This window comes from Saccopteryx bilineata, chromosome 1 (assembly GCF_036850765.1).
Source record: "Saccopteryx bilineata isolate mSacBil1 chromosome 1, mSacBil1_pri_phased_curated, whole genome shotgun sequence".
In the NCBI taxonomy this organism is placed as follows: domain Eukaryota; kingdom Metazoa; phylum Chordata; class Mammalia; order Chiroptera; family Emballonuridae; genus Saccopteryx; species Saccopteryx bilineata.
Genome location: NC_089490.1, coordinates 165,279,121 through 165,304,526, shown reverse-complemented (window position 1 = coordinate 165,304,526; position 25,406 = coordinate 165,279,121). Strand labels below are relative to the sequence as shown.

Genomic DNA, 25,406 nt, shown 5'->3' with positions numbered 1-25,406 from the left:
GTGAAATAGTTCACATTGACTTCAGGCAACATCCAAATAAATTCCTTTAGAATCTCTTTCAAGATCCTACGTGATCTGTTCTTAACATACAGACTGATCTATAAAGACTTCCGTAATCCTTTCAGACAAAGTTAGTCATACTTTCTTCAGGCTCTCATTGCCTGTGTGCCATAGATTATGTTACTTGTCTCATTTGAGTCTAATCATTTTACATATCTGTCCACTGGTCTGTGAATCCTTCAGGGAAGAAACCCTAATTTATTCACTATTGTATCCTAAGTGTGTCTGACATTTCCTCATTCAGTTCCTTCTCTCTTAGCTCCCTGCCTTCTTCCACAGACAACTTGACAGGTAAAATAATTACAGAACAACAACATAATCACAAGAAAAATGATGATAGTATTTATCTAACCCTTGCTATTATCATATGCAATGCTATACTAAGGGCTTTGAATGGATTAGCTAACTTTCTTGTTAACATTATAAAAAAGGTAATTATTTTCTGCTACAGTACCTACAAGAGAGACTAGTCTTATAGAAGTTGAATAACTTGTCCATTTTCACACAGGTAGTAAGTGGCAAAGCCATCATTTGAACCTAGATAGTTTGATGTGATTTTGCAGTTTTTGAGAAATAATAATAACTTCAAGTATTAATGAGTTTTCAGTGTGGTCTAATTGGAAAAAAAAACAATTACAAACATTTATGTAAAGAAAGTAACTTTACTGCTAATAGTCTACTAATGAGGATAATGCCATTTTTATGTATACAGTACTATATATATATAAAAAACTGAACAGCGTTCAATGATAATTAAAAAGTCAAAGGGAAGAATAAAATGCACCGACTCCCTAGGAGTCAGCCTGAATCGCTGCATCTCAGGCATAGACACTGACTCCTCCACAGAGCTTGAGCTCCACAGGGTGGGGCCATTGCTTTCCCCAGGCTCATGCCATCTGGATGGGGTGATCCACCCAGGAAAGACGGGGTCAGCAGTGTGGGAGAGGAGCTCAACACAGGGACCCTGGTGGATGTTCCTTTAACTCTCCTCTCCCTGGATCCACAAACCCCACGTTCTCCTCACATGACTCTAGCCTGCTCCACCCTCTCTCTGACAGAGCCCAGGGTGAGCGGCTACCAATGAAATTGTGGGTATTGGCCCTTTAAGAATGGGCCTAAATTTCTTGCAAACTCCCATCTTTCTCCACGGACAGAAATCCCTCTGATTTTCACAGGCAGATGTTATATGGATGCCTCTTCCTAGCTCTGGCGCTCTGGACTAAAGAGCCTAGCCTGGGTTTGAGACCCCTGGCTCCTCAGGGGCCACTTTTGCATCTGAGATATCCCTCTGGAATCTCAGCCACTGCTAGTAGGAGGAGGTTCAGCCCTTTTCTAATCTCCACCCTTCCTTCGAGTCTTGATGTGTCTTCTTCTGTGAATTCTTGGTGGTAAGACTTCTAGGCTTCAGTTGGTTATTCAGATTGATTGCTTTAAATTTTAGTTGTAATTCCAACTTGGTCCTGGGAGGAAATGGGTGTAACTTCTACCTACTCTACCACCATCTTGGATCTTTTCTCTTCATTTGGAACTTAATGTAATCTTATTATGTGGTTGATTTGGCATATGATAATTGAAGATTAATTCTTCATTTATTTCATTTTAATACTGTTTTTCCCCCTTTAGAGCCTCATAGGCTACCCAGCCACTGAAATGTACCACAACCAAAACTTATTAAGCATAATTATTAAAGAAGTTGAATTTCCAACATTTTTGGTAAACCTATCTAAACATTTACCATATGCTCAGTGGAAACAATTTTAATGCATAAATTTGCCATCGTTACTACTATATAGATAACCATAAGAAAATTTTAAGTTCACAAGGGTATATTTTAATGCAGTTCTTATCTTGTATTTGAGGATACAAAGGTGATAAACAATTATTTCATTAAGTATGAGTGTAAACAGGGATTATGAATGGATTTTATAAATAAGTAAAGTAACTATTATGATGTACAAGCTCTGGCTGTATTAATATCAAAGTCAAGTTTTCTAGTCTGTCTGATAACATAATGCATAGGAAGAAATACAACATATACTATACTTTCACATTTGACCTAGCTTTTTTCCTCCTTTATCATTTCCAGCTGTAAGCACAAGATGTACCTGGAAAGACTGCCAAACACCAGCATCATTATTCCATTTCATAATGAAGGTTGGACTTCACTCCTGCGTACTATACACAGTATAATTAACCGAACCCCGGAAAGTCTGATAGCAGAAATCATTCTAGTAGATGATTTCAGTGACAGAGGTAAGATACAGTTAATATTTCATCTGATTCTGTTATCACCTACACAAACATTACAGTCTTAAAAAAGGAAGAATATTATTATGATATTTCTTTCTGATGCTATCTGGAAGATGATTATGAAGTTTTGTCTATGTTGTGATTTCACAAAATGTTGGCCAAATGCAAAAGAGAAGAAATGAGAAGTTATTGGTGGCCTTTGGGGAACTATAAGTAATTTGCATTGCATTCCTGTTGTAAATTAGACAGGTGTTGGCAAAATGTCTCAAATTCTGCTTTCAGCTTCAGGACAAACACTGTAAAATATATTAACGTAAGTATCTATGAGTGGTGAAATATTCAAGAAGAAATATAAAACCTGTTTCTGTTTCTGAAAAGTATCTACTCTATTATTTATAAGTATGATACATTCTCCAGGCTCTGTTTATGTTACTTCATAACTACTAAAAATTATAGGAAAACACAAATATTTGTACTTGGAAATTCTAGCTATTTTATTATATCTGAACAGTAACAAAATCTGGTATAATAATGTATTAGAAAATTGACATAAGTTTTAATAATTTAGCATTCTGATAAACAATTGGTTTTATAAAACAGGGGTAAAATACAGAAAGTTTCCTGAGATTAGCATTTTATTAATTAAATCTGTTCTAAATGTGGGACTTGTTGGTAATGCAGAGAAAATAAATTCTCTCTATCTTGGCTGCTGTGAATGGAGAGAAGGAAACCTTTTCTAATGATATTCATCTATTTGGTTATATAATTTTCTACCTTATATATATTTTATTGCATGAAGGAGCTCTTCTTAACAATCCTATATATCTTTAACAAAGAATGGCAGTAAATTAGTTTGATCGCACATTATTAATATGCTTCACAAGAGAATAAATCTTGAACTCCTATTTAATCAAAATTTTGGAAATTCCATTTGCAGCAAAAAACATCATTTTCTTCATAGTTTTACAAATAAAACTGCTTAGTATGTTTCCAGGTTTCTTTAAAAGATTTCTAGTCTTCAGTGATTCACTTCAAATACTGATTCAGGATCTGCCTAATAGTAATATGTGTTGAAGTTTATATGACAAAAATCAGATGATCTAACACCATTCCATTAAAATATTAAACTACCAACTTAGTGATTTAGGTTGATTTCAAAGCAATTTTTGCCTTGCATCATTTTGAAAGATGTGCATTCAATACTACCTAATAATATAATTCAGTATCTAAAATGGAAATTTCTTATTTAAAAATTTATTTATATAACCTTTTTATTCTAATTGAGGCTACTTATTTCAAAGTAGTCACTGCTACCTCAGACTAAAAATAGGCATCTAATATATTAAAGCTAAAACTTGGCATTTATATTTTTAAAAATGAACACGGAAATAGAGATCACAGGCTGCTTATCAATAACTGGTCTTTCTTGGTTGACTGGTACTATGAGAATTCAGATGGTGTATCTGTGGAGGATTGCCTGCATAATTTGTCTTGGTAAACTACTCAATACAACAGAATTTTGACATAATACGAAACACTTGGTAGCAGAAACTCATGGTGTACACAACAATTTTTGTTGCAATTTCTCGGAGGTATTTTTTGATTGAAATTCTTTAAAGAGGGAGAAAATAGTGTCATCTACATTTGTCTTGACTTTAAATCGGTGTCATCTTTTGTACATTAGTACAACAACTCTGATGGACTATCCTTCTGCATGTAATGTCACCTGGGGACTGAGTTCCAAAATGCTGTCAATATAATGTCATTGGTGTTCATGAAGTAGGAAAACAGAAAAAGGATTATCTGGAATAAGTATGGTGCTTTTGATTTTCTTATTGGACATTGTAAAGAGTAAATATTTTAATGCTTTGGTAAATCTTAGATATTCTCTTCCTATGAACTCTCGTTTTTTAAAAATTTCATTTAGAAAATTAAATTTAACAAGTTTAACACAGTGACATTGTAAGAGTTCATAGGTTTCAGGTAAACATTTCTATAGCATTTGAACTGTTGATTATGTTATATACCCATCACCCAAAGTCAAATCATTTTTTGTCACCCTATATTTGTTCTTTTTATACCCTTCCCCTTCCTCTTCCCTCACATCCCCACGCCCCTCCCCCTCCCCTTGGTAACCACATCATTTTTATGTTCATGAGTTTCAGTTTTATATCTCACCTATGTGTTAAATCATAAAGTTCTTAGCTTTTTCTGATTTACTTGTTTCATCAGTATAATGTTTTCAGGGTCCATGCATGTTGTAAATGGCTCTATGTCATCATTTCTTATGGCTGAGTAGTATTCCATTGTATAGATATACCACATCTTCTTTATGAACTTTCAGGTTCTAAGAATTACTTTATGATCATTAAATTTTCAAAAGGTTAAAAAATTTAAATATCATTATTTTATTATATTAATGTATATATGTAAAAGTAAACTTTGAAAGATGTAATTGATAAAATTACTTCTATTATCTTGTAGAATACAGTGTAATTCCAAACGTGCATGGACTAGGAAAGGCTCTTCTTCCAAACTTGTATCTCAGATGATTATGTTTCATCTGATAAAATTTTAGGATTTAAGTGGACCTAAGAGATATTACTCCTGCTTTTTGAATAATGGAAAATATAAAAAATTAATATGAACACAGATTAGACTTTCATCACCAGCTATTAACTGTGTGACACTGGAAAAATTAACTAACTTCCTTATATATCAGACATTTTTTTATCAACATAGGGATAAGTAACTCCTTAGTTATTTAGGTAACTCCTCAGTTATTTAAGAAACTTCTCATAATAAGGTTATGATAGAGTGCTACCGTGCATGGTAAAGTGAATTGTATGAATTACAAAGGAGAGTAGTGGCTCTCAGTTACTGATTTCTACTTACCAAAAACTCTCTGCAACTATAATATAAGTAATACTTATCCACCCACCCACCCACCTACCTACCTATCCATTCACCCACCCATTCATCTATCCATCCACCCCCCTACCCACCCATCCACCAACACACCCATCTATCCATCCACCCACCTATTATCTCCAGATTCAATAGACATCAGAGGGCATGTGAAGAAAATTCTACAATATTTTGGAAAAAATCAGAACTGTGTTAACATTAAAAAAAATCTCTAAATTTACTAAAAAGTAGGTAATTTACTATATATAGAAGAAAAATTAAATTTTAAACTCTCATCAAAAGGAAGACAAATAGAGAATATTTCCCACATAAAATTATATGAGTGGTCTTACATGAGAGTTTATCAAAATTCCTTTAAAGATTATTTTCACTATCACAAAAAAACGAATCTATCCTAAGGCATTTCTTGTTCACAGAGCCTCTAAGAGAGGTTTTATCTGCTCCTTTTAATTTCGATATTATCTATAGCCATGCTGTTAAAAGCTATTATAGTTTATACTAGAAAGTATACTTATACTTTTTTTGACAACCCAGAAATCATAAACCTTTAATATATAGCATCTTTTCCACCAATTCTTTAAAATTCAAATTAAATAGGCTAGAGAAATTTTAAAGCACCAAAAACTATAGAGTGAATTATTTGGCTTCTTTTAGGAAATTATTTATGAAATGTTACACTTTATTTTTAGAAATATATTCCTCCAATTCCAAGCCTGTTCAGTTTGAATTTTAATACCTTTGCAATAGGTCTCCTGTTATTCTGCAGTGTCCTTTGGCCAAAGCCAATAAAATTTTGACAAGACTTAATCCTGGATGAACATAGATGCTAAAATTCTCAAAAAAATATTAGCAAACTGGTTCCAGCAATACATTAAAAAGATCATACACCATGATCAAGTGGGATTTATTTATTATTTGGTACCAGAGTTGGTAACACAGCACTAATTTGAAAGAATATATGTACCCCTTTGTTCATTGAAGCATTATTGACAATGACCAAGATCTGCAAACAGCGCAAGTGCTGATCAAGAGATGAGTGGATAAAAAAGTTGTGATATGTTTATGTACTGAAATAATACTCAGCTGTAAAAAAGAGAAGATCTTAACTTTTGTGGCATCAGGGATGGACCTGGATTTTATTATGTGAAGTGAAGTAATTCAGTCAGAGAAAGACAAATATCACATGATCTCATTGATATCTATAATGTACAAAATAATCTAACAAACAAAATAGAAATAGAGGCATAGATACATAGAACAGACTGACAGCTGTCAAAGTAGAGGTGAGTTAGAGGGGCAGAGTAAGAAAAGGTGAGTGGATTAAGCAAAAATATATGTACATGGCACACCTGGACAACAGTGATAGCCAGAGGGAAAGGAGGTGAGAGTAAGCAACAAGGGATAGATGGAGATGGAAAGAGACTTTGCTTGGAGCAATGGGCATGAGAAGCAATGTGCAGATAATGTGTTTATCAAGTTGTACACTTGAAACCTGTATGGTTTTATCAACCAATGTCACCCCAAAATATTTAATAAAAAAGAAACAGTAAAAAATAAGTAACATAAGGCTACTATCACTTGGAATAATCGTTTCAAAAATGTAAGTGATACAATGACTTGAAAATTCTGGAGTTGGTTTCATAGCAATAAAGAAAATTCTCTAGTAATTTGTAATTATTACATATTTATGAGCATTGAAAAGTGATTTGTAAAAATCTGCTTGAATAGGTTTGACCCAGCTATCTAAATACTTGAAGTAAAAAGTCAGTATCCCATTTAGCAGTTCTCAGTTTAGATATTCTTCCTCGAGCAAGCTTGGCAAACCAAATGTTGTTTTAGCCTCAGAACATAAGTCTACTGTCTATAAAAACCATGCAAGTATGTGCCTGCAGGTGAGTTTTCAACAACAGCACAATGTTTTTGCTATCTGAAGCTTACCAAGTTAGTGAATGTGATTATATTTTTTTCATAAGCTCTCAGAAATACATTTAACAACTTAACTTGAGGCCTATAACAAGGCTTCATGATGACTTTAAAGCAGGACTAATCCTGGGCTTATCTCCAAATTCCAGGCAACCTTAACAGCATCCACATGGAAAATGTTGAAATGTGTGAAATAAGCTGAGGCTTAACCTCAGAGATAGGATATATTTGAACCTGACAATTTTCTAAACTCTGTGCTTAGATGAATGCGAGTTCAAATTGAGGACAGTACCCAGAGAGTTGCTGACGCACTTCCATAAATGCAAGTATGGAAAAACTACTGTGCTCTTGGTCCACACATGTATACACACACTCACACATACACATTCACACACACTATTGCTGCTGCTTGTTTCAAACTTCCTAGTCAGGAAAGGTAGGTAGTTGAGTATCTGAGTTTCTCAAAGACCTGTTCTGCTCCAAGTACTCATTAGAGTGGAAATCTGAGACTTGAAACTATCTTTCCAACATTTAAAAAAAATCCAGTTCATTTTTCTGCAGATAGCATGGTGTGTGGCTGCCCAAAAGTGTGGTCCACAGACCAGCAGCATCAACATCCCATTGAAGTTAGAATGCAGAATCTATAGGATGCCAAGATGGCGACTGAGTAGGCGAATGTCCCAACTGACATTATTAACAACTTTAATAATTAAGTTGTTATTAAATTACAACTTAATTTAATAACAATTATCTTGAAAAACCAACTTTGAACTAAACGCAGAGAAGTCTGTAACCGAGGATCACAGAAGAAGCCACACAGACTAGCAGGAAAGGCGAGGAAGCAGACAGGACTGCTCCGCTCTCAGGAGCGAGTGGTGGCTGAGGATCCGGAGGGACTCTCACAGCCAGGAGGGTCGCCCTAACAGGGGATGTTCCTCAGCCCCAGGTCAGGTGACCCAGAGTCTAGAAGAGGAGCCCACACAGCATTTGGTAGTAAAAAGAGCCAAGGTTTCTGTCTGAGAGAAAGAGATGGAGCACTCAAAGATGCAGGCTCCATCTTAAAGGGCCAGTGCAGAAAATCTTGTTCACACCCACTTACCTGAGTAGCGGGAGGGCTGAGAGAACTAGAGTTGTGGGAGGAGAGTGTGAAGTTGGAGGGCCAGGGAAAGACACTGTGTGGGATAGCCACTGGAACCCCTGTGATGAATCATTCTCCAATACTGCAGTGCCATTTTTATTGGGTGGAGCAGTCCCGTCCGTGTGGCATCAGCTTGGGATAAAACAACTACCTTTCTCTTGGGAACTGCCCCACCCTATGGAGACTGGGTCATTCTGAGAAGTCAGCCAGGAAGCAGGGGGCACATCAGTGACTCAATTCTCTGGTGTTGAGGCTGCAAACCTCCCTATTTCCCACCCCCACAAGCTCCCAAGACTATGACTGGTGCTTCCACTTCACCAGAGATTCAGTAGAAACAATGTGGACTGTGGGCAGACCACATCTCTGGGTCTCAGAGGCCACACCCACTGGATTCCTTGGGTCACACCCTACTAAGGTCTGTGAAAAATGTCTGGACAGACTGACACCTGGAACCGAGGGGTGGAGCCACACCCACCACCCTTCCTAATCCCTGAATTACCCCAGGCTCTAGACTCCACCAGAGGTTTTTTTCAGTGGCAGAGCCCAGCAAGCAGCCAGCAACAGAGACTACAAAAGACAGGGCAAGACTGGTACAATATATACAAATCAATAAATGTGATTCATCACATAAACAAAACAAAGGATAAAAAGTACATGATTATATCAATAGATGTAGAAAAACCATTTGATAAAATTCAGCATCCATTTATGATCAAAACTCTCAGCAAAGTGGGAATACAGGGAACATACCTCAACATGATAAAGGCCATCTATGACAAACCCACAGCCAACATCATACTCAATGGGCAAAAATTAAAAGCAATCCCTTTAAGATCAGGAACAAGGCAGGAATGTCTCCTTTCACCACTCCTTTTTTTTTTTTCACCACTCTTACTTAACATGGTCCTGGAAGTCCTAGCCACAGCAATCAGACAAGAAGAAGAAATAAAAGGCATCCAAATTAGAAAAGAAGAAGCAAAACTGTCCTTATTTGCTGATGACATGATATTGTATATAGAAAACCCTAAAGTCTCAGTCAAAAAACTAATATACTTGATAAATGAATTCAACAAGGTAGCAGGATATAAAATTAATATTCAGAAATCAGTGGCATTTTTATATGCCAACAATAAACTCAGAAAAAGAAATTGAGGAAACATTCCCTTCACTGTTGCAACAACAACAAAATACTTAGGAATAAATTTAACCAAGGAAGTAAAAGACCTGTTCTCGGAAAATTATAAGACATTGAATAAAGAAATTAAGGAAGATACAAACAAGTGGAAGCATATATCATATTCATGGATAGAAAGACTAAACATCATTAAAATGTCTATACTACATAAAGCAATCTATAGATTCAATGCAATTCTATTAAAGTACCAATGGCACACTTCACAGATTTAGAACAAATATTCCAAAAATTTATATAGAACTGAAAAAGTAACTGAATGCCTCAACAGTCTTGAAAATGATGAACAAAGTGGGAGGTATCACACTTCCTGATATCAAGTTATACTATAAGGCTACTGTAATCAAAACAGCTTGGTACTGGCTTAAGAACAGGCATACGGATCAATGGAACAGAACAGAGAACCCAGAAATAAACCCACACTTTTACAGTCAATTAATATTTGACAAAGGAGGCAAGAGTGTACAATGGAGTAAAGACAGTCTCTTTAATAAATGATGTTGGGGAAATTGGACAGATCCATGCAAAAAAAAAAAGAATGAAACTACACCATCCACTAACCCTAGTCACAAAAAACTCAAAATGGAAAAAAGACTTAAATGTAAGTCGCAAAACCATAAAAATCTTGGATGAAAACACAGGCACTAACCTCTCTGATATCTTTCATAGTAATATTTTTGCCAATATATCTCCACAGGCAAGTGAAATAAAGGACAAAATAAACAAATGGGACTATATCAAACTAAATATCTTTTGCACAGCAAAAGACATCATTAACAAAATAGAAAGACAAACCACACAATGGGAGAACATATTTGCGATACGTCTAATAAGGGGTTAATAACTAAAATTTATAAAGAACTTCTAAAACTCAACACCAAGAAAGTAAACAATCCAATGGAAAAAAATGGGCAAAATAACTGAATAGATACTTCTCCAAAGAGGACATACAGATGGCCAATAGGCATATGAAAAAATGTTCAATGTCACTAGTCATCAGAGAAGTGCAAATTAAAACCACAATGAGATACCACCTCACACCAGTCAGAATGGCGCTCATCAACAAAACAACACAGAATAAGTGCTGGCGAGGATGTGGAGAAAGGGAACCCTCCTGCACTGCTGGTGGGAATGCAGACTGATGCAGCCACTGTGGAAAACAGTATGGAATTCCCTCAAAAAATTAAAAATCAAACTGCCTTTTGACCCAGCTATTCCATTTTTAGTAATATATACTAAGAATCTCAAAACACTGATTCAAAAGAAAATATGCACCCCTATGTTTATTGCAGCATTGTATACAATAGCCAAGATCTGGAAACAGCCTACCCAGTGTCCATCAGTGGACAAGAGGATAAAAAAATGGAATACTACACAATGGAATACTACACGGCCATGAAAAAGAAGGAAATGTTACCTCTTGTAATAACATGGTTCGACCTGAAGATTTTTATGCTAAGTGAAATAAACCAGAAGAGAAAGACAAATATCATATGGTCTTACAGTATAATGTGGAATCTGTTGAATATGGTGAACTGAGGAACAAAATAGAGGCAGAGGCCAGGTCACAGAAAGCAGAGGGATAGCTGTCAGAGAGAAGAAGGATGAGGGGTGGGATAAGAGGAGGTAAAGGGATTAGTCAAATTATATATACATGACACACAAAGATAGATAACAGGACAGCCAATCCCAGAGGGAATGGGGGGAGGAAGTCAAGGAGGGAGACAAAGGGGATAGAATGGGGGACATGTTGTTGGGGGTGAGGGTGTTATATTGAGTGGGACACTTGAATCCATGTTAACACAATAAATTTAAAAATTTAAAAATAGAATATAAAAAAAAAAAAAGAAATGCAGAAACTTAGGCCCTATCCAGATATATCAGAACCTGCATTTTAACAGAATATATGTGATTTTTATGCAAATGAAGTTTCAGAATAACTGTCATATGTTTCAAAATTGAAGTTTATACTTCAATGATTAATATAGATGCATAAACAGCATAACTTCAGAAAAACTGTTTCTTATCTATAGTTATAAAATAAATTTTCTCTTGTTTTATTGTTTAGTGTATAATTGATACTATCTTTATATATCTGTAAAGGAATGGCTGAGGTAGAATTTCTATACAGTTATCCCTATATTATTTTGTTTTGTTTTACATTTATTATTTCATTTCTTTGATAAATTTGACATATTCACAAATTTGTAGACATTAGCTCTGCTTTTTTACAAACTCATTTTATAGCATTTTATGTTTAATTTCAGGTTCCTGCTATTATTTTCTTCTTTGCCAGTTTTTCTTCCTTGTTACACAGATGCCTTTCAATGTTTTATAGCTCTATTTTCCTTTGGAATCATTCAATAATTTTCATGCCAACTTCAGAAAAAGAAATATATACTTTTGTGTGTGTGTGTGCAGTTTATATACATGTATATATATATATATATATGTAAGCAGTTTCTTTAAAGAATCATATTACCATAAAATTGTAGACACATTACATGATTAAATATTTATTAATTTTTTTAATAGTGAGAATCTTTTTAATCAATTCCCACATGAACCTGAGTCTTGATTTTTAGGTCCTGTTTTACTCAAATAGTCTCTGAGTGTACAGTCAGGAAAGTTTCCATGAGCAGACAAATCAGTTAGCACAAGTTTTACAGCTCCTCGGAGTAGGAGGATATCATCACTGTGAAAAGGTTGTAAAACAGAAGAATGGTAGTGCATTTTTATTTTACATGATAAAATACTAACGCTAAAGTGCATATAAAGAATCTGAGATACAGTCAACAAAAATGTTTTAGTGCTGGTATTCCATCAAATACTCCACTAGACTATGAGACAAGCAGTTTTTATAGCTCAAATTTATTGAGAGCCAGTCACTGTAAATGAATCTTGGAATTGTTTACATTTAATATTCATATTTTAAATTATAAAAATAATATTTTAAAATAAAAATATTAAATACTAATAGGTAGCATAAACTAAGACAACTATAGTCTGACCAGGTGGTGGCTCAGTGGATAGAGTGTCAGACTGGGACACAGAGCACCCAGGTTCAAAATCCTGAGGTTACGGGCTTGAGCGTGGGCTCATTTGCCTTGAATGTAGGCTCATCAGCTTGAGTTCAGGGTCGCTGGCTTGAGTGTGGGATCATAGACATGACCCCATGGTCACTGGCTTGAGGCCTAAGGTTGCTGGATTGAACCCAAGGTCACTAGCTTGAGCAAGGAGTCCTCACTCTTCTGCAGTCCTCCAGTCAAGGAACATATGAGAAAGCAATCAATGAACAACTAGGGAGACTAAGGAGCTGCAATGAAGAATTGATGCTTCTCATCTCTCTCCCTTCCTTTGTGTCTGTTCCTATCTCTCTCTCTCTCTCTCTCTCTCTCTCTCTCTCTCTCTCTCTTTCTCTGTCATACACACACATAAAATTAAAACAACTGTATACTTTTCTGTTTAGAAATTCAGCATTGTATACTGAAGAATTGAAAGCTATGCTGTTTTTCTAATGACCAATATGTATATCATGTTGCAAAATGGTCAAATGGTTAGCTTTAATAAGATAGTTGTACTTCACCAATTAGTTTAGCATTTGTGGTTTAAAAGGAGTCTAAGACATAGAGTGACCCTGTTTCCTAGGGTCATAAATAGGAATGTAAAAATATATGTGTTCTCCAGGTCATAGGAAAATGGATCTACCACCTCTAAGAGAAATTTTGAAAGTTACAGAATTAACTAATAAAAAGTCTCTTTGAAGTTATAAAATAGGCATATTAGCTGTTAGTGACAGAATATTTATTGAGTAGAATCTGTATCAGAAGGCAAAGCACTTTTGGATTTCTCACTTCTATTTTTAAATTAAAATTTATTCTCACAATGATGTAAATGTCTACATAAACAAAAGAATTTACCTGTAATAATCTTGAAAGTTATCTATCCTTGATGTGTCCCTGCTTTGCCTTAGTGTTTGGAGTAGCATCTTGTTATATCTGTTTTCTTCTCAGAGCTAATGTGGGTAATCTCTCCAGTTTTCATGACTGTGACTGAGGTTTACACATACATTTATTACAGTTATCATTAATATCAGAATGTTTTATCTAATCTAGTAGAAATTTATTATACATAGGTGCTTACTTTGCAGATTGTGATAAAGAATTTTGAGATACTATAAAGGTGTGTGTAGTCTTAATGTATTGGGTGTTTTTATTTTTAATTTATTGTATTGACATGTTTTTAAGTGCCCCACTCAATATAACACCCACTGTATACCACCCCATGTCCCACACAAGATCTCTTTCCACTCTATTTCTTCCCCGTTTGCCCCCTCCCCCTACTTCCACCCCTCCAGACCTCCATCCCCCTTTTCCTCTGTCTATTTCTACCTTGTTGTCTGTTTATATGTGTTATGTATCTGTTTTTGTCTAATCCCTTCACCTGCTTTGATCCAATCCCTTCTTCCCCCTTCCTTCTGAATGGTTTTATTAATTAGCCTTTATAATACAAGCACTGGTAGGTTCAGAGCATTGCCAATGATTCTTATGGAAATTATGTTCTGTCTTTTAAAGAAAGCCACACTATATCTATATTAAATGAAATAAAATTAAGTTTCAGTTAAGATTCAGTAGAATTTATTTATTTATTTATGAAAGGAAGGGATATAGTGAGACAGACTCCTGCATGCACCCCAACCGGAATCCACCCAGCAATCTCTTTTGGAGCCAATGCTCAAACCTGCTGAGCTATCCTTTGTGCCCAGGGCCATGCTAGAACCAATTGAGCCTCTGGCTGTGGTAGGGGAATATAGAGAGAAGGGGAATAGAAGAGAGAGAGAAGCAGATGGTCATTTCTCCTGTGTGCTCTGACTGGGAATCAAATTCAGGACATCCATATGCTGGGTCAATACTTTATCCACTAAGCCACTGGCCAGGGCCAGAATGTATTTTCCATTTACAAAGGTGTATTTGTTGCAACTTCCATACGAATAGATATTTTTATGTGGTTATATTTAACAAAACATTTTTAAATGATCTAATGTAGAAAATGAATTTGTATTTAAGAGAATATAGTCATTAGAATGAAATGCTTCTAGGCTAATTGTGAATACAATAAGAAGCATTTGGGAAAATGTGTAATAAAATAAAGAAGCACTACCTAAACTCTGTTATCTAGATCAACTCTATGTTAAACATTACATATAATATTGGAACCAATTTCACAGTTGGAAAATTTTGTTGTTGCTTTCATTCACTTTGTTATTTTATATATATTTCCTGTAAACAAATGAAATAAACAAATTAAAACATACCATACTTCTATTGTTGGATGGCTGTTAAAAATACCTATATAAAGTGGTTAGTCAATTTGTGGGTTATGAATATTTATATTTCTTTATGAGTTACTATTAAAGTTTTTTCCCTAATATTTTGAAGAGATGGTGAATCTCTTATTGCCATTTTTCTAAATAGCATATGGCTCTTTTGCAGTTCTATTCTTTGCTTAAATATTAGTCTGAAGCATTGAAATTGTCATTTTTGATGACATTAAATGGCTTACAATATATGACCATCTCATATATTCTTTCTTCATAACAAGCATTTTAAAACTTATCTTGGGATGGAACAATGATTTAGGGCTAGTGTTTAAAATTAGTCCTTTTAAATGTAGAAAAGTATAATCACCCTATCAGGTGGTAGATAACTGATCTGGCTATCCAGTTGCTTTTTCTGAAAGAAAACTTCCCATGGTTAAATGAGTATAAGTTTGGCGTAGAAGAGGGTGCTGCTTTTCAAAGCAAAGCTGTTACATTCACCAATGCCAACAAGGTCTGACTTACTCAAGAAAAATAAATTGTGCAATCTATTTTATGGCAGATTAAATTCCATTTATTTTCCTGGAAGACAGCTGTTTTGATAGGGTATCACTTGCATGAAACTGTTTTATGTATATTGGACTTCAGATCTCTGGCAGGCATAACTTACTCAGATAAAATAGGTTATATTTTATGATTTTTACTTTTGTCAGAAAACCTCAACTCGTGAGCATTAATAATACAATGTTCAGTATGTCAAGAAGCTCTTTTTGATGTCTAAATATCCATCTGATATTTTTTTTTAAAAAACGATTGCATTGACACAATGCTAAAAAACACAAATAATTTCTCCTTTATTCTGAATTATAACACTTAGAAAATTATTGGTCTCTCATCAGACAAGATTTTTGGTAAGTTAAGTTTTAAACATCAATTTTTTTTGAGTATATTAAACGTATTTTAACAAAATTCTCCTAATAAGAATTAAAAGTTTAACATCAGCCAAGTAACAATTCCACAGTAGAAGGATAGTATCTTTGATATGAAGTAATTTGTAGATGACATGGGACATTTGTAACCTTTTGTAGGTGAATACATGGAATTTCGGAAAGGTAGCCTCCTAGGTCACACACTAAGTCAATTTTACATGCTTAGATAAATATTGAACTAAAACATACAATTGTGCCTGAGCAGACTGTGGCACAATGGATAGAGCATCAGACTGGGATGTGGAGGACCCAGGTTCGAGACCCCAAAGTTGCCAGCTTGAGCACGGGCTCATCTGGTTTGAGCAAGGCTCACCAGCTTGAGCCCAAGGTTGCTGGCTTGAGTAAGGGGTCACTTGGTCTGCTGTAGCCCCCTGGTCAAGGCACATATGAGAAATCAATCAATGAACAACTAAAGTGCTACAACAAAGAATTGATGCTTCTCATCTCTCTCCCTTCCTGTCTGTCTGTCCCTCTCTCTGATTCTCTCTGTCTCTGTCACACAAAAACAAAACAAACCAACAAAAAACACATGCAATTGTTATGCTTACATATGCAGTGTTCCTCTCCTCTGTGATTTTCTCAGAAGTCTAATTCTGAGAAACTAGAACCATTCTGATAACTATCTTGAATTTAATAAAATTGTATGACAATTATTAGGTATTCTAATAATTGAATCTAATTTATTACTGATTTTTCTTTTTTGCTTTAGGATCAGGATTTTAATAGAAACCATCATTTCACCTTGTATACACAAGTATTGGAATAGAGAATTCATGAGAATTATAATGACTTGAAGGCACAAATTTTAGTATCCATAATGGCCTTCCAGGACTGCAGGGGGCCAATCAGAGCCTTCCTCCTAGAGAAAACAGTGTTTCTAACATTCTAAAAGGCTCACAGTGTAATAAAATGGGTTATGAAACATAGTTAAATATGTTTTATGTAGCTTTCCAATTCTGATGTAAAATAGAATATATTGAGATAAGAGAATAGATTTGAGGCTGGCCCCAGGTAGGTCATCTGATTCTGTCTTTATTCTTAATGCATCATTCCGGAGTTAGGCAGCCGACCAATCCTGCTTTGTTTCACAGAAACCAAGTCTTCTTTTTAATATTGAATTTATTGGGGTAACATTGGTCAATAAACTTAAACAGATTTCAGGTGTACAGTGCTGTAATATATTATCTTTATATTAATTTGTGCGTTCATCACCCCAACTATAGTCTTCTTCCACCACCATCTACCTCCTCAACCCTCCTTTCCCTCCTTTTCCTCCTGCAATCCCCACACTGTTGTCTGTGTCTATAAATTTTTCTTTGTTTAATCCAGGCCATCTTTTAGATTGCCCGGGGCCACTCTGGTATAAAATGTTCCCAGAGATGAAAGTCATTCTGGAACAGAGAGAAGCTAGACTGGGAGTAAAGGAGGAGTAAGCAAACATCTAGCACTCAATTAGATACACATCCTTTTTTCTTTTCCTGACTTGTCTCGTAAACCCCAGATAAAGAACTCTATATAGAATATATATTAACAACCTGCTTGAAGGTCTAAACCATTGCAGCATGCTCAGAGAAATTGCAAAATGTATATCTCAACCATAAATAATTTTCATGAAATGATGCTGGGGTTATTTTCCCAAGCCTGAGTCAGATACATAGTGTCTATATATACAAAAAGGCTTGCCAAGTTTAATGTACTATAGTTGTCCCTCGCTGAATTGCAGTTCACTTTTTGCGGTCTTACTGTATCATGGATTTTTAAATTGTGTATATCTAATTTTGTATCGAGGATTTTTGCTCTATCATGGGATTTTGTGGTATATAGATATTTTTATATATCTTTAAAATTATTTTTATGGTAAAATAAGCAAAATAAGTGTGGAAAAGGTTAACAACAGCGTGGGAAAGGTTTATAAGACTGTGGGGAGGGTTTACAAAACCTTAAAATATATATAAATAATAAAATAAATATAAGGTTGCTACTTTGTGAATTTTCGGCTCTTGTGAGGGGTTCTAGAACCTAACTAACCCCTGTGATAGACAAGAGACCACTGTATATCTTTGGAAAAATTTTAAAGTAGTTGCATCAATGTTTTCTAAGTGATAAAAGAAAAACATTAAGTACTGTGGGTCAGCACAGGTTGATTATTTTTATTTATTTATTTTTAAAAATATTTTGTGAGAGGAAGAGAGGCAGAGACAGACTCCTACATGTGCCCTAACCGGGATCCACCTGGCAAGTCCACTATGGGGTGATGCTCTGCCTATCTTTGGCTCTTGCTCCATTGCAACAGGAGCCATTTTTTTAGCACCTGAGGTGTATGCCCTGTAGCTATCCTCAGCACCCGGGGCCAACTCACTCTAATCGAGCCATGCTTGCAGAAGGGGAGGAGAGAGAGAGAGAGGGAGAGAGGGAGAGAGGAAGAGAGAGAGAGAGAGAGAGAGAGAGAGAGAGAGAGAAGCGAGAAGCGAGAAAGGGAGAAATGAATAAAGATACGGGTGCCTCTCCTGTGTTCCCTGACCACGAATCAAACGCGGGACATCCACACACTGGGCCAATGCTCTGCCACTGAGCCAACCAGCCAGGACCTCAATGATAATGAAACATTAGCATACAGAGAGGTATGACTTAACAAGCTCAGATTTCCTTAATATTGGGGCTTCCTATCTCAGCAGGATTGATCTGGATATAACATCCCTTAAGACCCAATGTAAGAAAATGGCCCTTGGATTCCCTGGCCACTCCTATAACCATCTGAGATTACTCCAGATTGCATGGCACTGAGCAGCCCATATGGGCACAGACTGAGTAAACCACTTTGTCATACTTCTCTATGAAAAGCGAGACAGGCATGGGTAGAGGTACCTCTACTTAAATAGAATACAGGCTGAGTCCAAAATATGCCTAGCAATATGACTCTCAGTGGTAAGCTACTGGGAATTTCTAAACATATTGGTTTTGCTGGTTGTTGTCAAATGAGTTTTTCTTTACTTAAGATTGCTGTACATTAGTATGAAGTCCTGCAGAAAGCCCAATGGTATAACAGTCTGATGACATACCTAAGATAAACAATTTATAATTTAATTAATCTATTTTCATTAAATAAGTACCTTTAGGAAATAAAAAGAGATTTACTTAAATTATATAACAATAATTTAATATTACCTTCACTGCTTCATTTGACACTGCTTACATCACTTCTTATTCAGAGCATGATTTATACTCACTCTTTCTCTGGCTTCGCATGGACCTCTCTCCCTTCATTCTCCTTGTACATTGATGATCTCAGGGTTCCACTCATCCCCCACTATCCATGTTGTTGTGTGAACTCTCTTTGAGTTCCTACTTTCTGTGTAATTAAACTCTTCTCTTGCTTCTGATCCAAACATTCAACAAAGTACTGGACTTCTGGCTTTAAATGACCCATAGATATTTCAAACTATTTCTTCTTCCTAATTTCATTCCCACTTCTCATGACATCATCATTCATCCAAATTAGATACCTGAGTCTTATCCCTGTTATTTCTCTTTTTCCCAACATCCCACATCCAATTAATGAACAAATCTTGCCAAATGTACCCCCTGAGTACTCTTTGAGCCATCCCCTCTTGAAGTTCCATTCTACAATGGCTTCAATTCACTGACTTCACTTGTTTCTCTGCCCCCAGTTTTGTTCCACTGAAATGAATCATTTCTTACCAAACTGATCATTATAACAAGCAAAGTTATCCAAATTACCTCTTTTATTAAAGCTGTTCTTTGGCTTGTGGATGCCTGAACAAATCCCCACCTTTAGTATGGCCAAGTCCCTCAAGAGACTTTTAATTAGCTCTCTAGCTGACCTTTATATTTAATGTTGCAATTTTTGTCATTGCAAAATGGCAAGTTTTATCCCCTTACATTGTATATTTATAAATCTTGTGTTTTTTAAAATCCTGCTTTCTTTACCTGAAACATATCTACATAGATTTCTGTCTAAGAAGGTCCCAGCTGGGTCAAATTCTGAGAAAATCCTAAAGACCTTGTAAAGGAAGACACATAACTCCAAGCTTAAGTATGCAGTAAAATGATTGCCGAAAAGCAATAGTTTCAATGTGCTCATGGCCAAACCACCGAAATTTATTTAAGATATGGGTCTGCTGGATATAACAAATGGATTTTCTAGACTTTGCCACTCACAACATCACACAGAAGTCTGAGAACCAACTTTTATAGAAGCCATACCAGAGATTTCTTTCTGAACTGAAAAATCAACAGCACAGGCCATTGTCCCTTATGCTAACTAATCTTTTGAAACTAATATAACACCTTCAGTCAACTTTCCTTGAAACCCTCCCATGTCAGCTTATGCCACTTACTCTGAGGCCTTCAAAAGGTTACTTTTAAACAAACAACCACACCCTTGACTAAGTTCCCCAATAGTGAAATGGATATAATAATGGTACTCATTTCATAGGGTGTTTATAAATAATAAAGTGATTATGTGTAAAGTGCTTAGACAGTAGTTGACTTATATGAGCTTATAAATATTGTTCACTACTACCTTTGGGATTATTTTTTATTTACTATCACAGTACCCTGAGTCAGTATCAGTGCAATTACTACATTATTTGGATATGAGTTTATACGAGCTAATAAGTTCTTTGAACAAGAGGATCATCGTTATATGTATGTATATATAATTTCTTCCTGATTCTGGGTCATAGTCATAACGTTATTGTGAGTTGGACCAATCTGTATATTTATTCATTTACTTATCCTGGAAATATAAATCATTCACTTCCTAAAAATTAAATGTGAAAAACTAGGTTTTAGCTATTAGAGTTTGTTTCTTCAGTTCCCTTAATCAATTAAAGTGGATAGGATAGTCCACAAAATAGAAAACTTTGCCACTGTAAAATTATGACATATGTCAGAAATAATGGAACTTCCAGGAACAAAGTGTGCTTCTTTGCAACAATTATTTTCAAATGTTACAAGCTCCTGATCTATTAAGTTATCACCCTTTGAGAGAGTTTGTAAGTAATATAAGATATGGTATTAATTATTTCAAGCATGTTATTTGATTTTTCCAGGAAAAGAGAATTTTAAGAAATCAGAATATGATCAATTTAATTAAACTAGGGTTAGAACTTGTTTATGATCAATGTCAGAAGAGTCTTCTGTTAAATACAAAATAAATGCTATTTATTTTGATGAAAAATCTCTTTGATCTTTAAAAGAATTTAATTCCAAGGGCAGGAATCTATTAGTTGTTGAAAAAAGATAGAGCTTCTTTATTTCACAGTCTCAGTTCCCACTCAGTGTGGCATGCTATGGGAAGAGAAATATTTCTTGAATGCATTTGCTCTAATGTTATATACAATGATTCAGAATTTTAAATAAGTGTGCAGAGGAATATGTTTCCTACCTGATTATCCCTAATCAAAATGAAACAAACATATGCAGTAAGAATGCTCAACTAATGGACAGAGTAAGATAAATTTATATATATAGTTATATGAATTACTATTTTATATACATATATAAATATGTAATATTATATATAAAGTAGTAATTCATATAAATCAAAAAGAAACAGAAAATTTGTCTCTCAAAACAATTTTTATTCAAGTTGAAATAGCAAATGTGTGGCCTACATTAGACTACCAGCTCTGGGAAGGCAGACACAGTTGCTTCTTATCGCTGCTATAGTCCTAAAATATAAAAACAGTAGATTCTTAACACTTAATCAATAAATTAAATTATAAATGATGAAAGTTTCCTTCATTTCTAAAAAGAGAATGTAAGTCCCCTTAGCATCCACAGCTGCAACAAACCTCAGTTTCAATCCTTGTCTTTTCTTCTTCAGCTTCCTTTTGTCTGCATGAACTTGTGAGTTCACATCCAAGCCTAATATGGGAAATCTTAAAAAAAAAAATCATATTTAGTGCATTCCTCCTGGTTTTACTTTTAAGTAAGGACAAGAGTTCATGCAGTCCTATTAATTTGGTAACCCTGGCAAAAATCAGAAACATTTAAAAGCTGACCCACCTTTAGACATGGGGTATAATTGAAGACAATTTCAGCTTCCATTAAGTGCTTTTTTATGTACAGACCCTGTCAAAAAACTAAGATAAGCCTTATATCATTGTGAAAAAAAAGCAGCATTGCATCTGCATTCATTTCAACTTGAAACCAATTTGTGGAGTACTTGAACTACATAATTTGACAGCATGTGTATTGGTGACTGTTAATCCCCCCCCATTATTTTTAATACTAAAGATGTATTTTATAGCTATGTTACTTAAGGTTTTATAGAAAATACATACATAGCTCTATATACAATACTACATATATATATTATTTTTCTTTTAAGTGTTTTTCTATAGTTATGATGGACATATAAAACAGTGTATCAGTTGTATTTGAATTTCAGATAAAATTTCAAAGGTAACTGGTGACCCACTATTTTATTTGGTAAATCTGGAAAATTTACATATAGATACAGAAGTACAAAAGCAGCTATTATCATTTAAATTTACTAAATTTATGAATGTGAATAATTTTATTTATAATTGACATAAATGACATTTTATATTAGTTTTTTATAAGATATATAATACTCTTTCTGCTTTTTTTTTGGGATTTAAAAACATTATTAACACTTTGCTAGCTTCAGATACTGACTGATTACTATGTGTAGATGAATTGAAGACACACTCAGTACATGAATACTTCCACTCAGAAATTAGAATTATCAATAGTTTCTGAGATTTATGTGCTAAAATTATCATTCCATGCATTCTAATAAAGAGATGCAAAGCACCTTAAAAGCATCATAATGGTTCCCAAACCCATCCGATTGCAACCAAACCAGACGATGTGCCTTTTGTTGTTGTTGTTGTTGTTTTGTATGTTTTTCATTGCAAGAGAGAAAATAAAGACAGGAGGAGAGTTCTACTCACATGAATATCGAGTGTTTTCATCTTCCGGTATTTGTTTCATCTGTTGACTAACAAAGAGGTGTTAAAGAGGCTTGTTATTTTCTTCCCTTAATGGCCTTTCTTCAAGGATGCAAGGGCTTCTTATGAGGATGTAAATTATATCTGTGTGCTCACCCTTACTAACTTGAACCTCTGCTGAGATCTGCTGACAGAGTTGGGTTTCTACAGTTGCAAAGTTCAGTTATACATCTACACCTTGGTAATTCACCAGAAGATAAATTGTCCTGTAAGGCCACTAGATGGACAAGTTTTCTGAAGGTGATACTAATAAGAGTACATGCTTGCTCCTATTTGCAATTTCTTAACGTGATCTGTATTGGAAAAACTGTTTAAAGTTTTGTGAAAGAATGCTTGTCCTATGTGTCATTAAGAAAAACTTAGTTTTGCTTTGGCTGGTGTTGTAGTGGATAGAGCTACTTCCTAGAGTGCTGAGGTCACTGATTCCATTCTGGGGTCACCAGTGTTTGATTGAACCCCAAGGTTCCTGGTTCAAACCCCAATCAGGGCACATATTGAGAAGCAGTCAGTGGCACAACTAAGTGGAATGAGTTGATGCTTCTCTCTATCATTCTCTCTCTAATAAAAAAGAATAACTTACTTTTATTCATTTTTAGTTTTTAAAAATAGTCCAGTGTTCTGATTCACATGAAAGAAATTAGAGTAAGAGTTGTGTAAGATTTTCTTTTTTAATGACATATTAATAATGCAAAATTATGTTCCATTTTGTACTCCTACAAATAAGCACTACAAAATCTGCTTGAATTAATAGTTTAGTTATACTATATAATTCTTAGTGCATTTGTATTTTCTTTCAAAGAAATTTAAATTAATCCACTGAAACACAGATATGCGTGTCTCAGAAGGTTAATATAAATTGACAAACTCTGAACTTTTAAATGTTTTTCTCAACACCATTAGTGTTCTATACACTGGTAAAGATTCTAGTTTATTTTATTTTTTTAATATTAACTGAGGACATAGAATGATAGTCAATATGTGTCTGAGAAATCTTTTCTTATTACAAAACTTTGAAAATAAATACCCGCATACTATGTCTCTGAATACCACAGGTATAATATTATCAGAACACCTGCATTGGCTTTGTGATGCACCAGTAAGTATTAAATACTTTATATCACCTTCAAGTACTACTGTATTTTCTTTTATATAAACCAATTCAGAAATAGTTTTATAATGATCATTAAAAAGCTCTTATAGAAGAGCCAGGGACATTGTAAGTGCTGTGATTCTGGAACTATTTTTCAGTCGTGGTTAACAAAAGAGGCACCTGGGTTGGATATGATATATTCTGATATAAACTTCTCATACTGAATTTATAGTCCCCAAATGATTCCTTATTGAATGTGAAGAAGACACATGGCAGTTCCAGAGCTCATGTTCAATTCTAAAGAATAGATACTAATGCTTAGATATAGCAAAGTAGAATTGGAATGCAACCTTGACTCAACCTCTATCTTATCCTCAAAAATAAAAATTATAATGCTACTAGCACTTAAGGGTTGCAGGGAATATGAAGATCACCTGTTTAGTTCATACACTATGGCAATAAAATTAATGTTAATTAAATGACACCAGTTGTGTATTTATCCTAAAAATATATAAAAAAATTGTTGAAATAAATACAAGCAATTTGATTGTTGTAAAGTGTTAATCCAAATTCGGAGGGACCCGAATTATGGAAGACAGAAGCAAGGTCCGTCGTTTACACATTAAAGCTTTATTGTCTAGCTTGGCCAAGCGGCGGGAACTCCGACAGAAATCTGACGGAGAGCGCGCCGGCCCTTTGTTCTACTTAGTTTTTATAGTTTTGTAAGTGGGAAGTACAGAAGCAAAAATTGTAATTAGGAGCCCCTTACCGCTATTGGTTATAGTCATATGTCCTTTAACATGATAGGACCACGTTCAATTTGCAAACCATACATCATTTTGGAGAAAACAAAATTTACAAGTCAACACAACAGTAGAAAGATGTCTCTTTACATATTAAAAGCTTTCCTATATTATCTAGTGTTTATCTGCTATCTCTCTGTCCAGAGTCACACACGCATTTACATAGGAGAGGTAGTTTCAGTGGGGACAAATGCCCGCAAATGGCTCATTGCTATAAGAAAAGGTTTATTTTGGATTTTCTCTTCCTGCACCTGGCTAGCCATTCACCCCTTTCCCCACAGGTGTGGTGGAATGTCTGGGAATTCATGTTTCCTTCCCTTTTCATTTACAATACAATGGCAAGAGCCATCCTAGTTATGCTAATCACACAGCACAGAGACTATTCTCACAATTTCTCTTAACCCAAATTAATAAAATGTTCTCCAAGCCTCCTAAAATATTAATATTAATTCTGTAGCCTTTGGTACTTTACAACACCTGCAGGTGAAATGGCTCAGTGGCTCCTCATAAAGTAACTAAATACACAAATCTGTGGGTGTTCAGATATGTGCATAGTCCAAATAAGTTTTTGAAAAGTTTATTAAAGGAGGAAATTTATTAAATATGCCAGCTGCATATGGCTGACACAGGGCAACAGACCCAAATTGTGCAGCCCCCAAAAACAGTTCAGGGGCTGTTTACATACTCTTAATTATACATGGGAGGGGAGAAA

The 25,406-nt window shown here is 34.9% G+C and overlaps 1 protein-coding gene across 3 annotated transcripts in view; it reads left to right on the top strand.

Moving 5' to 3' along the window:
* GALNTL6 (polypeptide N-acetylgalactosaminyltransferase like 6) overlaps positions 1 to 25,406 on the top strand; it is a 1,198,495-nt gene that overhangs the window by 506,677 nt on the left and 666,412 nt on the right. For all 3 annotated transcript variants that reach the window (XM_066279164.1, XM_066279174.1, XM_066279184.1), the window contains one exon: positions 2,147 to 2,313. In XM_066279164.1, coding sequence (XP_066135261.1) covers positions 2,147 to 2,313 — 167 coding nt within the window. The remainder of the gene's footprint in view (positions 1 to 2,146; positions 2,314 to 25,406) is intronic.